The 12,651-nt window shown below is 58.7% G+C and overlaps 1 protein-coding gene across 1 annotated transcript in view; it reads left to right on the top strand.

Annotated features, from left to right (window-relative positions):
* Window positions 1–12,413, top strand: part of DTNB (dystrobrevin beta) — a 127,503-nt gene extending 115,090 nt beyond the window's left edge. The window contains exons 19-22 of the mRNA XM_026046342.1: window positions 5,218–5,368; window positions 8,489–8,578; window positions 9,899–9,952; window positions 12,233–12,413. Coding sequence (XP_025902127.1) covers window positions 5,218–5,368; window positions 8,489–8,578; window positions 9,899–9,952; window positions 12,233–12,237 — 300 coding nt within the window. The 3' untranslated portion in view covers window positions 12,238–12,413. The remainder of the gene's footprint in view (window positions 1–5,217; window positions 5,369–8,488; window positions 8,579–9,898; window positions 9,953–12,232) is intronic.
* Window positions 12,414–12,651: the final 238 nt, after the last annotated feature.

The following is a 12,651-nucleotide window of genomic DNA, read 5'->3' as shown; positions in this document are numbered from 1 at the left end:
TGCTTTCCTGCTCCAGGTTTGCTTTCCTGCTCCAGGTTTGCCTTGCTTTCCTGCTCCAGGTTTGCTCTGCTTTCCTGCTCTACATGAGGTTTGGTGAGCGGGTTGGGTGGGAGGAGAGCTCGAGCAAGGCCAGGGTGGCCATGGAGCGAGCAACCCAATCGTTAGGGAGCGCCCATGGGCAAGGAGAGGCTGGAAAGTGGCTCCAGCATCGCGGTGAGCTCCGGTTCCTCACRGAGGCTCTTCTGCAGGCGCCCAGCCGCGGCGCTGGCCGTGGGCACGCCGGCCTCGAGCGCCGTCCCGTCACCTCCAACGAGGGCAGAGGGAGCCGGCCGCGCGCCGAGCACATSTGCTGAGCCCGGCCCCGCTTGGCCTCCTAGAGCAGCCCCGCGCTCTGCCTCGGGTGCCCGCTCACCCAGCCCGGCTTGCTTCATTCACTGCCCAACAGATGTAGGAGTGAGCATGAGAACACCTCATGTGTTCCGAGTCCCACTTTCGCTCTTTTTCTGCCAAATTTCGTGGAATAAATTTATTCGGGGCATGATGAGATGTTTGCTTGTCTAATTCGCTCATCTGAGCCACGTTGGATCTTTGGTTTTATGTCTATGCACCATGGCTTTTATCTGCAGCTCCCTTCTGCTCCTTACTGAAGAAAAAGTCTTGAGTTAAATGTCTGTTACTTAGAGAACAAATTTTTCTCAGTGAAACATTGATAGAACCAAAAAGTTCTATCAATTAGAACCGTGAAGTTCTATCAGCGTTGGGTGTCAGGGCCTTCTGGAGGTCTCTAGTCCAACCTTCTCCTTGAACAGGGCTCTTGCTGGACTAGGTCATTTGGGCAAATGTCACAGGGGGGCAAATTCTGCCTGGATATAAGGGAAAAACGTGAAACTCGTTCCCGTGAGAGAGGTGAAAATCTGGGCAGGTYGCCGGGTGAGATGGTGGAATCTCCATGTTGGTGCATTTTCGAACAAGGTCCTTTGGGCTGGACCCTCCTGGGGTCCCTTCCTGCCTAAGTTTCAGTGTTTTGGGATCCTGTTCTCCTTCACAACCCTCCTCCGTTGTGATGGCTGTAGGAAATTTGACCACAGGCAAACCCTGGTGACGAGGAAAGCAATGGTTGGAGAGCGCTTTGTGTATCTATTAAAAGCTATTAGGGTCCTGTCTTCCTGTAGCTCTGCTCAGCTCTCTTTGATGCAGGGGCCAGAGCTTTCCCTCTTGCAGATTTTTCAGGAAATACTACGGTTCTGTTAAGCTAAACCTCCGAACTAGTGTATATAAGACTCGATAAACCTGCGCCAATAAATCTAAGTCAGCGCCCAAACATTTCAGGTGCTGGGTCAGAGGTTTCCTGAGTTATTTTCCCGAGCTGAAATCCATCATCTGTGTCCTCCTTGGTGCCGTTTCAGCAGGAACGTGTCCCCTCCCGGGGTTTTACACTCCGTGGCTGCACGCTTGGCTCTTCCTTGGCCAACGGGTTGGGATGGGGCTTCATGCTCCCATGCCGACCCGTCTGCGCTCCCTTTGCGGGGCAGCAGCGTGTCCGTGGATGGAGCAGCCCCACGCCTGCTCTCCACGCCGACACCTTCAACCCCCCAGCACGGCCGTAGCTCCAGGTTTGCGACCTTGCCCCCTTCCTCCTCGCCTGCGGTCTTCATCGCAGGAAGGCTGCGAGCCTCGTTTATTGCTCTGCCCTCCGCGGTGCCTTCGGACGCAGCCGTGGAAGCGGCTCCCGAGCCCGTCCGTCGTCGCCCCGCGCCACTCCGCTTCACTTAGCCCACATGTGCGATCAAACCCGGGCCTTCCTCCCGCCGCAWCCTCTGCTCCGGGCCATCGCGCCCCAGCGCCTCGGGATCGCCGCGTCCTTCTGCTTCCACGCTTGCCAGTGGCCACCAGATGCCTTTGCTGCTCTCCCGGGAGGCAACGTGACCCTCCAGGGCGGGAGCCTTTTCCTCCTGGGATCATTTGGGTGCTCGGCGGCCAAAGATCAAACCAAAGGCTTTGATCTCCCGGGCTTCTTGGAGCTGCAGGTCTCCCTGGAGGCCCCATAGGCCACGTGTGGCCAGGAGCCCTGGAGCAGTGTCCATAGCACTAATGGAGAGGAAGCCCCCGTCRAAGGCAGCTCGTGCATCCTGACGTCTTTTTGCTTTATTCATGCATCTTAATTATTGTCAAGAGCTCCTGCATCGCCGTTTCCACGTACGACGTTTCTGCCGTGGGACCTCGTATGGCTGGAAGCAGAGAGAAAACAGCCTTGTTCGGGAGCGTGGGCAGCGTGTGAGCGTAACAAGAGAGATCAGGACGCAAAATAGGTTGATTTTGCGTTGTTTGGGGTTTCTTTCTGGAATTAGAGGAAAACAGGGCTTACCAGGAACTAGAGAGCCACGTCAGCCCTGAGAACCCCCTCTCCCCGTCCTCCGAGTGCTTGTTTGTGTGCCGGCTCGCGGGGAGAACATCCCGTCTCTGCAGACCGCCCTGTTTGCTGCTTCGGCGGTACATGATCACAATGTGCTCCTCAACGTGCTCCTCAACGTGCTCCTCAGTGTGCTCCTCAACTGCTCCTCAACGTGCTCCTCAACCTGCTCCTCAACCTGCTCCTCAATGTGCTCCTCAACGTGCTCCTCAATGTGCTCCTCAATGTGCTCCTCAACGTGCTCCTCAAGGTGCTCCTCAACCTGCTCCTCAACCTGCTCCTCAACCTGCTCCTCAATGTGCTCCTCAACATGCTCCTCAACGTGCTCCTCAACCTGCTCCTCAACGTGCTCCTCAACGTGCTCCTCAACGTGCGCGGCTCCCAACGCCCCAAAGTCCCTGGAAATGGGCACGGAGGCTGCACCCACCCTGATGGCTCCAGCAATTTGGGAATGCATCATTGCAGATTCGCTCCGTCCTTCCTTTCCTCCTCCGAGTTCCTGGTTGGTTGTTCCGTGCGCTCGGTGCCACTCTTGTCCTTTCAGTGGTGATTGCCGCTGCCTCCATGCGATGGATGCATGGAGAGATGCACGACAGCGTGCTATGTTCCAGTGAAAACAGGTCTTTTCATACTGAAGTTTTTAGGAAAGATGTGTGTATTTTAGAACACTTCCCATTTTCCTCTTTTCTTTTTAATGAAGTTGCTCTCAGGACTCAGTTGTCTCCTGGTGGAAGAGTGTGGTGATCTCGAGAGGTCCCTTCCAGCCCCAGCCAATCTGTGGTTCTGCGGCTGCATTTCATTCCACCCTCGGCCAAGAAGGCAGCCCACATGTGAAGATGGCTCTGCCTACTACTCTTCCTTTTCCTACCTTGGTATTTGAGCAGCAATGTAGACCAAACAAACTCACCTTTTTTTTTTTTTTTCCATAATCCACAACCTGCTCCCAGATTTCAGCCCATGAGGATGGAGGTTTCCAGGATTCAAGGTCTCCTTTTGCTCCCAGGATCCCATTTGCAGGAGCCCTGTGTGGACAACTGTGTGGAAGAGGTTGAGCTTGACTCCTCGGCTTAAACTTGGCCATCTATAGTCCAGGCAGATTTGCTAGGGGGAGAGGTCGGTAACGAACCTTATGCCATTACTTGAGCTCTCACTTTTCCAAAKAAGAAATCCCTCTGATTTCTTAAGGAATTAGAAAAGACATTTTCTAGCCGCTCTCACACCTCCGCTGTAAACAGGTCTCAGGTGATGAGCAGCAACGTGCACCGAGGTCCCATARCCAGCAGGTGACAAATCCCCAACGTGAAACGCTTCCTGCTAGCGCCTTGGGGAAAGGGGACTGCCACCTCGGCCCCTGCCTTGGATGTGGCTGTTTAGGGTGCTTGGGCTCTGGTTTTAGCTCCCGCTTTAGGCCTGGGCTTTTTCCCCTGCTCTAAGTGGCACTTGGTTTGGGAGGGAAGGAGGGAATTGCTGCAGAGCCTGCGGACCCGCTCCAGATCCAGCTGGCACCTCCACGTGCTGGCCGTGGCCTCCTTCTCCACGGCCCGAGCTAATCCAGGCACTGCTGACGGTTAGTGCACGTTCAGGCCGTATTTAAGGCTGGGTTTTACCTCTTGGTGCAGGCAGATGCAGTCGCGGGGCCGCGCGTGCGCTCTCTTTAATTAGCAGCCATCTCAAGGATATAATTTTCCGTCCTGCCCTGCAGGGACCGGCGCGGCGAGACTCTTTGCTGAGCTCTGGAAAGCGCTGCATTATTGATGGGGCTCCGAGCGGCCGTGTGCCCCGCGAGCAGCTCCGCGCGGCGCATTTAGCAGCTCCGCGGGCCTCCAGGACAGCCCTGGCAGAGGACAGAGGCTCCTGCCCGGCTCCCGAGCGGCACCCGGTTCCCGGGGTTGCCCCAAAGCCCCTGSGACGTCGCTACGGGGCAGGGCTTGACACGAGCGTGGCCGGGATCTGCGGTGAACCCGGGGGGATCAGCGCTAACGAGTAATGCTTTACGAGCAGCTTTCCTGCAATCGGTGTCAGCGCGCAGGTGGGAACAGCAGAGCAGGCCATAAATCACATTTCGAGCACGCACGTGGGCTCTGAGGTCCCCRGGACCCGCATCGGTGCGGCCCGTCCCAGCAGAGCTGGAGGCTCCGGGGCACCTTTGCTTGGGAAGCCGCTGCTGCCCGTATTGGAGAACAGCTGCCGAGACCCTCTGGAAGAAAACACAACAGCAGGAAACCTCGACTTTAGSAGTAGATTTGCAAACTCATTGCAGAGATGGTAATAACCCCCTTGCATGGCCTGTGTGTGCCTGGTCAAGCTCTGGCCGTAGGTTTGCTGCTCGCACCCCAAGCATGCTGCCATACCYTGCAAAACGCTGTTCCTTCCTTCCTTTTGCTAGGTACCCAAGCCTAATAATTCCTTTGTTTCACCTAATAGCAGACAATTGTGTTATTATTTTTCCCAAAGGTCATTATTGGCTCCTGAGCTAATCCAAATTGAGTCCCTCAGACCGTAGCGSAGGTGTCCCTAAACGGGCTGCATGGAGGAGGCTCCTTCACCATCTCCATCCATCCTAGGGGTTTTTCCCCATGCAGAGCAGTTGGTGGCATCTTCTTGCGGTGCATCTACATGTGTATTATTGTTAATTATATTCTTGCATTATCGTTTTATTGCATTATTGGTGTTTGGGCAGTGGCGAGGGGAGCTGCACAGCGCAGAGCTCCGCGGCCGCCGCTGCTGCGCGCGCATCGCTCGGTGCCGAATGCGTTGGAGAAGCCGTTTCCCTTGCAGCAAAACCACCTCACGCCGTCTCCCCGCAGGCGCAGGCGTCGGGCTCGGCACCCTCGTCGCCGCCGCCCGCCGCGGGCCGCCCCGTGCCCATGCCCATGCCCATGCCCGTGAGGTCGCCGTCCTCCACGCCGACGCACGCGCCGCCGGAGCCGCCCGCCGCGCAGGACGCCCCGGCGCACGGTGAGCACCAGCACCCCTTCCCAGGACCGGCGGCTTGGGGGGCACATTCCCACTCTCCGCTGCTTTATGGAGCTATTCCCGCCGTCGCAATCTCCTCTCCAAGGAGAGCGTCCTCCCGTCTCGCTAGCTTATGCCTGCAAGTCAGTTGATTATATTGAAAACCCACGTGGGTGAACCCGGCATCGCCATGCAGCGAGCTGCAAGAGCAGAGTTGGAGACCTCACTTTCTTTCTATATGTTACTCCCCTTTGCATTTGAGAAAGGAACCCTCATAAAAAATAGGGAATAAAAGCCCTTTTTGGCCAGCTGCTCTGCAAGCAGCCGTTCCCAGCGCTGCCTAGGCGGGGTTTAGCGGCTCCTCGCTGCGCTTGGTCCTCGGTTTCCCGGCCGGATCCTGGGGCCGGGATCCTGCGGTGCCCGCTCCGGTGCTGCCGGGGAAACCGGAGCAGCCGGCGGCACGCACGTCCCTACCCCGATGCTGTAGGCAGTGCGAGCTTGTACTCAGCTGCTGCTGCCTTAAAAAAATACAGATTTTCAGGAACCTTTTTTATTTTCCAAAGAAGAAGCTAATGTGTACATGGCACAGCCATTTCGGGCTCCGAAAGAACTCCAAAATTTGAGGATAATCCGGGGAAATGGATCTTGCTGAAGCCAGTGCTGAGCAGGAGCTGGTGCTCCCGAATCGGAGGCCGGCGGCCGCTTGGTTCTGCGGGAATGCCGGAGGAGGCAAGCGAAGGCTGGGCTCTCGGGAGGATCTCGGGAGGCTTGGCAAAACATGAGCGCTTTTTGCCTTCAGGGAGCCTTTCCACGGCAGAGGGAGGTGGAAATTCATTGTTCTTGGCTGCTACCTGCTCCGGTTGTGCTCGTGCTGGGAAGAGTGCAGCTCAGCAGGAGCGCTGGCCCGCGCCGCCTTCCCCTCGCCACYGGAGCGGCTCCGCTTTTGTGCTCGCTTCTCATCTCCTGGGCCCGTTTGGGTGCAGAACTCCCAACTTGGGGACTCAGAAGCGGCGGGTGGAGGCGCCGGCCTCGCCGGTACCGCCGGCACCACCGGGGTTGTTCCTGGGTTACTGGGTACAAGGAGCTCCATTCCCGCCTGGGCCCGAGCATCCACYGGAGCAAATCCGCTTTATTTTCCCCTTTGAGCAGCAACCGGTTGTTAGCTGAAGTTGCCCTCAGTCCTGGTTGTCCAAGTGGACCTTCCCTGGCCACATTCCTTGAGGTGGAAACCTGCTCCTCTTCCGCAATTCACTGTCAGGAAGGGAAGGGAAGGCAGGAAATCCATGCAATCCACCGTCTCCCTAATGTCCTGCTGTCCCAAGCCAGCAGGTGGGTCCTGCCAGGTCCTTGGGAACACTCCTCTTTCCATGGAGATCTTGTTGGGTGGATGGTCGTCCTGTCAAGAGAGACACCCTGAGGATGCCCTTCCCGGGGCTGGCGCTGCATCTGGAAAGCAAGCGCCTTCCCAACAGGAATTTGCCTTCAGCTGCCGCGGGCTGGGAAGCGGGAGAAGGTGCGGGAAGAGAGCCCGGAGCAGTGGCAGAGGATCAGCTGCTTCAGGGGACACCTCTAATTAGCACGGAGCCGGCGTGGGAAGGAAGCCGGGATGGGAAGGAAGCCGGAATGGGAAGGAAGCCGGGGTGGGAAGGAAGCCGGGATGGGAAGGATGCCGGGTCGGAGCGGCCCGGTCGGAGCGGCCCGGACCTGCCAGTGGCTCCACAGCCCCCTAAGCGCTTCCAGAGGCCGTTCCAGGGGGGCGGCCGCCACATTCCAGCAGCCCGGCTCCATCTGGTGCCGTGGGTGGTCCGGCGCCTCCTCYTCCTCCCGCGGCTCCGTGGCACCCCCGGGTCCATCCGCAGCCGCCTCTGCTCCGCGGAGCCGCCGGCTCCCCRCGGGCCCCTGCATTGCTCCCATGCGTCAGGGTCCCGTCCGACTCCCTAGGGCGGGCTCGGGACCCACGCAGCACCCGTGGCACGGCCCCTGGGTGCCGCTGGTACGCTGGGCACGGCACCTAAGGACCATGCCTGCAGGACAAGGTTCCTGCCCMAAAGTGCTGCTTGTTTCACGTGTTTTACACCTGGTTTGATTGCATTTGCTGGCCTGCCCACATCTGCTGGATTCACATAAAATGGCACGTTGGGAGGGAAGAGGAAAGGGAAGATGTGTGTCTGTCCCCTTGTCCTGGCGGAGGTGACGCGCTGATGGGGACCAGTCCCTTGGCCAGCCCCAAGCGTCCCACAAGCTCCGCAGGGATCTGGACASGGTGGCCCTAAAGAAAATCCCTCCGGAGGTGACGTCTTATCCATCATCTCCCACAAGGAGAACAGGGTGGTGCCGCRCTGAAAGGTTTCTCTCCCAATATTCCTGGCGAAATACTCAAATACGGAGGTCACCGCCGAACGGGAAGGYGATTGCTGCTGTTTGGCTGGAGAAGAAATCGCTGGAAGAAGAAAATGCTGGAAAAGACGAAAGAAATTGTCCCTTGGGCTTGGTGGGATGCAAAGGCAGCCCACCCTGCAGCCCCCCTGCGCTAGCCGCGGGGCCGCTTGTGCCTCTCCGCAGCGAGACAAGGAGACCTGAGAGCAAATAAAGATGGCCTGGAGACTCCGTAATAAGTTTCCTGGAATGATCCTTCCGGAAAGGCAATCTGCACAATTACTGCGATTTCACATTAATCAGGCAAAAATCAGGCAAATTCGAGGCCAGCGGAGAACACAGGAAACCGGATGAAAATCTCCCATGTTTTCCCCTAATGCAATAATTGGATGCCAGGGGAGGGCTCGTGCTGCAGCCCTGCACCGTGCCAGCCTCCTCCTGCCTCCCACACCGAGACACACGGCTCCGTGCCCCGTGGGGGCTCCCGGCATGCGGGAGCCCGGAATCCGGAGCTGCGGGGCCTCATCCTGCCGTTTTCCCCCGTAAATCACACCGGGCGCGTGCAGGTTGAGGAGCATCCCGGGCGGGCGAGCGCGCGGTGCTGGGGCTGGCGGCCGGCGGGGCTGCAGCGCGAGGGACACGGGACACGGGACACGGGACATGGGACACGGGACAYGGGACACGGGACACGGGACACGGGACACGGGACGTCCCCGCTCACCCCGTGCCCCCCCTTTGCTCCCGCAGGCGCCAGGAGGAACCTGCGCGACGATCTGCTGGTGGCCGCCGACTCCATCACGGACACCGTGTCGTCCCTGGTGAAGGAGCTGCACTCGGGTAAGGGGCGGCGGGAGCGCCGAGCCTTCGTCCCCGCACTCATCTGCCATAAAAACCRCCTTTCCAACAGGATTAGGGGCTCCCTTTATTTTCTCAGTGATGAAAAGTCGTTTATACGGCTGGCGTTCCCGAGGATGCCAGACCCTGAAGTGAATGCCCATTAGGTGCTATAGTCCCAAATACGCAGCACAAGGCACATGAGCCCAGCTCCAGCTGGAATAAATATTAAATAGGGCATATTCRGTGCTCCAGGCGGCTCCCGCTTTCAGGAATGCTGCATTCAGCCCCGAGCTGGGCACTCTGCTCCTCGCTGACGCCTCCTCCGGCCCTCGCTGCACCCGGGCCTGCCGTCGCGGCACCCCCTCCCGCAGCTCCCCGAGCTGCATGGTAAAAGCGGGGTGCCTTTTGTTGCCCCCACGCTTGCCGGCGTGCCCGTGGCTGCAGAGCAGCAGCCCTCGCTGTAAACCAGGCTGCTGTTCTGCTGCAGAGCAGTAAATGCACTCGCTGCAGCGCTGCGAGCTCATAAAGCCTTTCCTTGCAGCCGTGCACCGTTCGTACCCAACGGGAGGTGAAACGGGTGCCCGAGGCTGGGGAGGCCCTGCGTGCACCCATGGGTGCCACGTGGGGCTGCTCGGGCMCCTGCTTGCAGGGGCCCCGGATGGGAGCTGCCATCCACGCAGGAATGTGCCCTTGTGCTCCCGCTCGCTGCTCCATAAATACAAGCCCGGCCATAAACCCTCCTAAYCTGCAGTTAGATATAATGATCCACCGTCCCCCAGGCTGGGTGTTACCGGGCGCCGGCCCCACCGTTCCCGTGAGCTTGGGTGTCACCGAACGCCCTGCGATGGGGGGAAACTGCAGGATCTTCACCTTGCATCTCCATGAGCCACCTTCCTGTTCCTCTGCTCGAGCCCAGCCTGGCTCTGAAGCCCAGCTTTCCTGTCCGCGGTGTGGGTGCTGCTCCTGTCGCTCCGATGGGACACGCGGGGACACGGGGACACTGTGCATGGGACAGGCACAGCTGCAGTGCACAGAGGGGCAGCTGCAGCGAGCGCTCTGCAAGCTCTGCTCACCCAATGAAGGCGACGTGGGGCCTCCTGACCCTCCAGAAAGGAGCTGTGCCCATGGGAAGGACGGTGGCATCTGACCCTCCAGAAAGGAGCTGTGCCCATGGGAAGGACGGTGGCTTCCATCCAGGCTGTGCTTGGGACCTGCTCTCCTGCCCTCCATCCCACCTCTCCCTCCCATAGGAAGTTCCCGAAGTTCCTGCTCTTTCACCCCCTTGTCTCATGATTTTTTATTTTCTTCATTTCTTTTAAGCAGAGGAAGAAGATGAAGAGGAAAGAGGAGCAATGCAGAATGGGAAGGACCAAGGTAAAACGGAGGTCTGGGTGCTCGGCTGTAAGAGCCCGTTGGTGCTGGTGGCTCCGAGTCCCCAGGGGCTCTCAGTGCAGGGCCCGGGGTTGCAGCAGCCCCCCAACACCGCTGCCGCTGCAGCGCCGGCACCTGCAGACACCCATTCCCACCACTGCCGTGCTCCGGGAGCGCTCTCGGCATGTCTGCTGGCCTTTGCCGTGATGTCATTGCGACRGTGATGACCTCATTGCAACAGCGATGGTGTCATTGCAGTGGCATTGAGGTCATTGCAACAGYGATGAGGTCATTGCAATGATGATGGTGTCATTGCAATGGTGATGGTGTCATTGCAGTGGCATTGAGGTCATTGCAACAGCAATGAGGTCACTGCAATGATGATGGTGTCATTGCAATGRTGATGGTGTCATTGCAGTGGCATTGAGGTCATTGCAACAGCAATGAGGTCACTGCAATGATGATGGTGTCATTGCAATGRTGATGGTGTCATTGCAGTGGCATTGAGGTCATTGCAACAGCAATGAGGTCACTGCAATGATGATGGTGTCATTGCAATGGTGATGGGGTAATTGCAATGGCAATGGTGTCATTACAACAGTGATGAGGTCATTGCAATAGTGATGAGGTCATTACAACAGTGATGAGGTCATTACAACAACGATGGTATCACTGCAATGGCAATGATGTCATTACAACGGTGATGAGGTCATTGCACTGATGATGGTGTCATTGCCATGGCAATGAGGTCATTGCAATGGCGATGAGGTCATTGCAACGGCAATGGTGTCATTGCCATGGCAATGAGGTCATTGCAACAGTGATGATGTCATTGCAATGATGACGGTGTCATTGCAATGGCAGTGAGGTCGTTGCAGTGGTGTTGGCGTCATTGCAGTGGTGATGGCATCATTGCAGTGGTGATGACATCATTGCAGTGGTGATGACATCATTGCAAAGGCCACGCACAGACAGCTGGGATGTGCTGCCGGAGGAGGAGTTCGAGTGCTGCAGGGAATGCAGCTGCAGCTAGCGCAGACGCAGCAGAAACGCCCCAAACACGGCTGGTTTGGGCGGCTGGCGCCAGGCGGGTGCCCGCTCCYGAGCGCTGCGGCGCGGCGCCCGCGGACACGTGCACTCACCGGGCRAAGGTCCCAGCGCCCCCGTCCAGCACCCCTGCATGGACACCCCTGCATGGCCGCTGCTTGGCTGCGAAGGGGCGCTCCGCATGCAGCGCTGCGGGAGCCCAGGGACCCCCGCCCGCCCTGGGCACCCTGCCCGCACCCAGCACCCTTGGGTGGGGACACACCGGCCCCAGCGCTTGTCGGGCTTGAGCCAGCTGCACTTCCAGCAGGCGGGAACGCTTGATGCTTTTTGTGCCGCTGATGGTCTGCGAACGTTTTCCCTCTGGCTGTCATGACGGAAAGCGGCTCGCGTTTCTCCCCAAAAAAGCTTGTTTTCTGGCACTTCCCTGCCCAGCAAGCTCTCAGGTGCCCTCTCTCCCCACGGTTCTTCCATCAGTATTGGAAATGCTGAGTTCATACGGAGTAAGTTTGACCTCAGCTCGAACAACGCTTTTCAAGGCAGCATCACACTGGCTTTAAATCGCAGGATTCTCTTTGTCCTGGAACAGCCTCTTATGTTAAATATTTTAGATTCTTAGGAGATGACGCTCTGGCTTTTTCCAAATGTGTCCGGCATGGGAATTAGGGGCGGGGGGAGTGCGAGGAGCTGGGCAGGGCTCCCAGGAAGGCCAGTCCTGCTCCTTGGCTTCCACACGAGACCCCCATGCCCGTCCGGGACATTATACCCTTAAATAGGATCAGATAATTGAGGAGCACTCCAAATTGGCTCTGTCTTCTGCCCCCACCGTCGCAAATTAGGCAATACCCTGGAAGACGTTGTCCATGTGGGGTTTGGGGTGCGGGAGAGCCCCTCCATTGGCACCGTTTGGTTGCCCCCTTTGGAAATCCTTGGAAAAATGCCGGGATCCTTGCTCAYGGCTCGCTCCTTGGTCAGGGGGCGACACTGGCACAGGGCTGGTGGGGACTGGGCTGCATTGGGGTGCCAGCAGGCTGAGGGAGGGGATCCTCCACGCTGTTCCCTGGGACCGGGAGGATATAAGGAGACTTTTCCAAGTATCCCAAGGCCCCGATGTTTCTCCATGCGCTTGCAGCCCTGCAAGGGGGCTCATGAGAGCAGCGGGGATGGGGCGGTGKGGGGCTTGATCTTGCACGGAGTGGAGTTTCCCGCCTCATACGTGTTGCTTTCCCTGTGCCGCAGGCTAGGTAGAGGCCCACGGAGTGCACCGCAGTGCGGGTGAGTGTGGACGCCCCTTCCGCTCCCGTTACACCGAGCCCTGCGCTGTACAGACTGCAGCCGACTGAGCCCCGGGTGCCCTGTGTAGCGCTGCAGGGTGGGGACCCTCCCTGCCGTAACCAGCAGCACCCAGGACAGGGTTTGCTTGTGCCGGTTGCGCCCCATCGCCCGCTGCGGCCGGAGCGGCTCCGGGACGCGGCGCTGGAAACACGACACGGGATAACGACCCGCCGTGTGCCCTGGGCGGGTGATGAGGGTCCCGGAGGCGCGGGCGCAGCCGCGGGGACAATGCGCCCGGCGCGCCGGCGCGATGCCTATCGTGCCCAAACGGGCTCGGGTTGCCGGCGCCGGGAGCGCACGGGGAGCCGCTGGACCCGTTAGCG

This window comes from Nothoprocta perdicaria, unplaced genomic scaffold (genome assembly GCF_003342845.1).
Source record: "Nothoprocta perdicaria isolate Ctin4 unplaced genomic scaffold, notPer1 scaffold_439, whole genome shotgun sequence".
Lineage (NCBI taxonomy): Eukaryota > Metazoa > Chordata > Aves > Tinamiformes > Tinamidae > Nothoprocta > Nothoprocta perdicaria.
The sequence above is the reverse complement of the archived record's forward strand: the minus strand, read 5'-3'. Positions and strand labels throughout refer to the sequence as shown.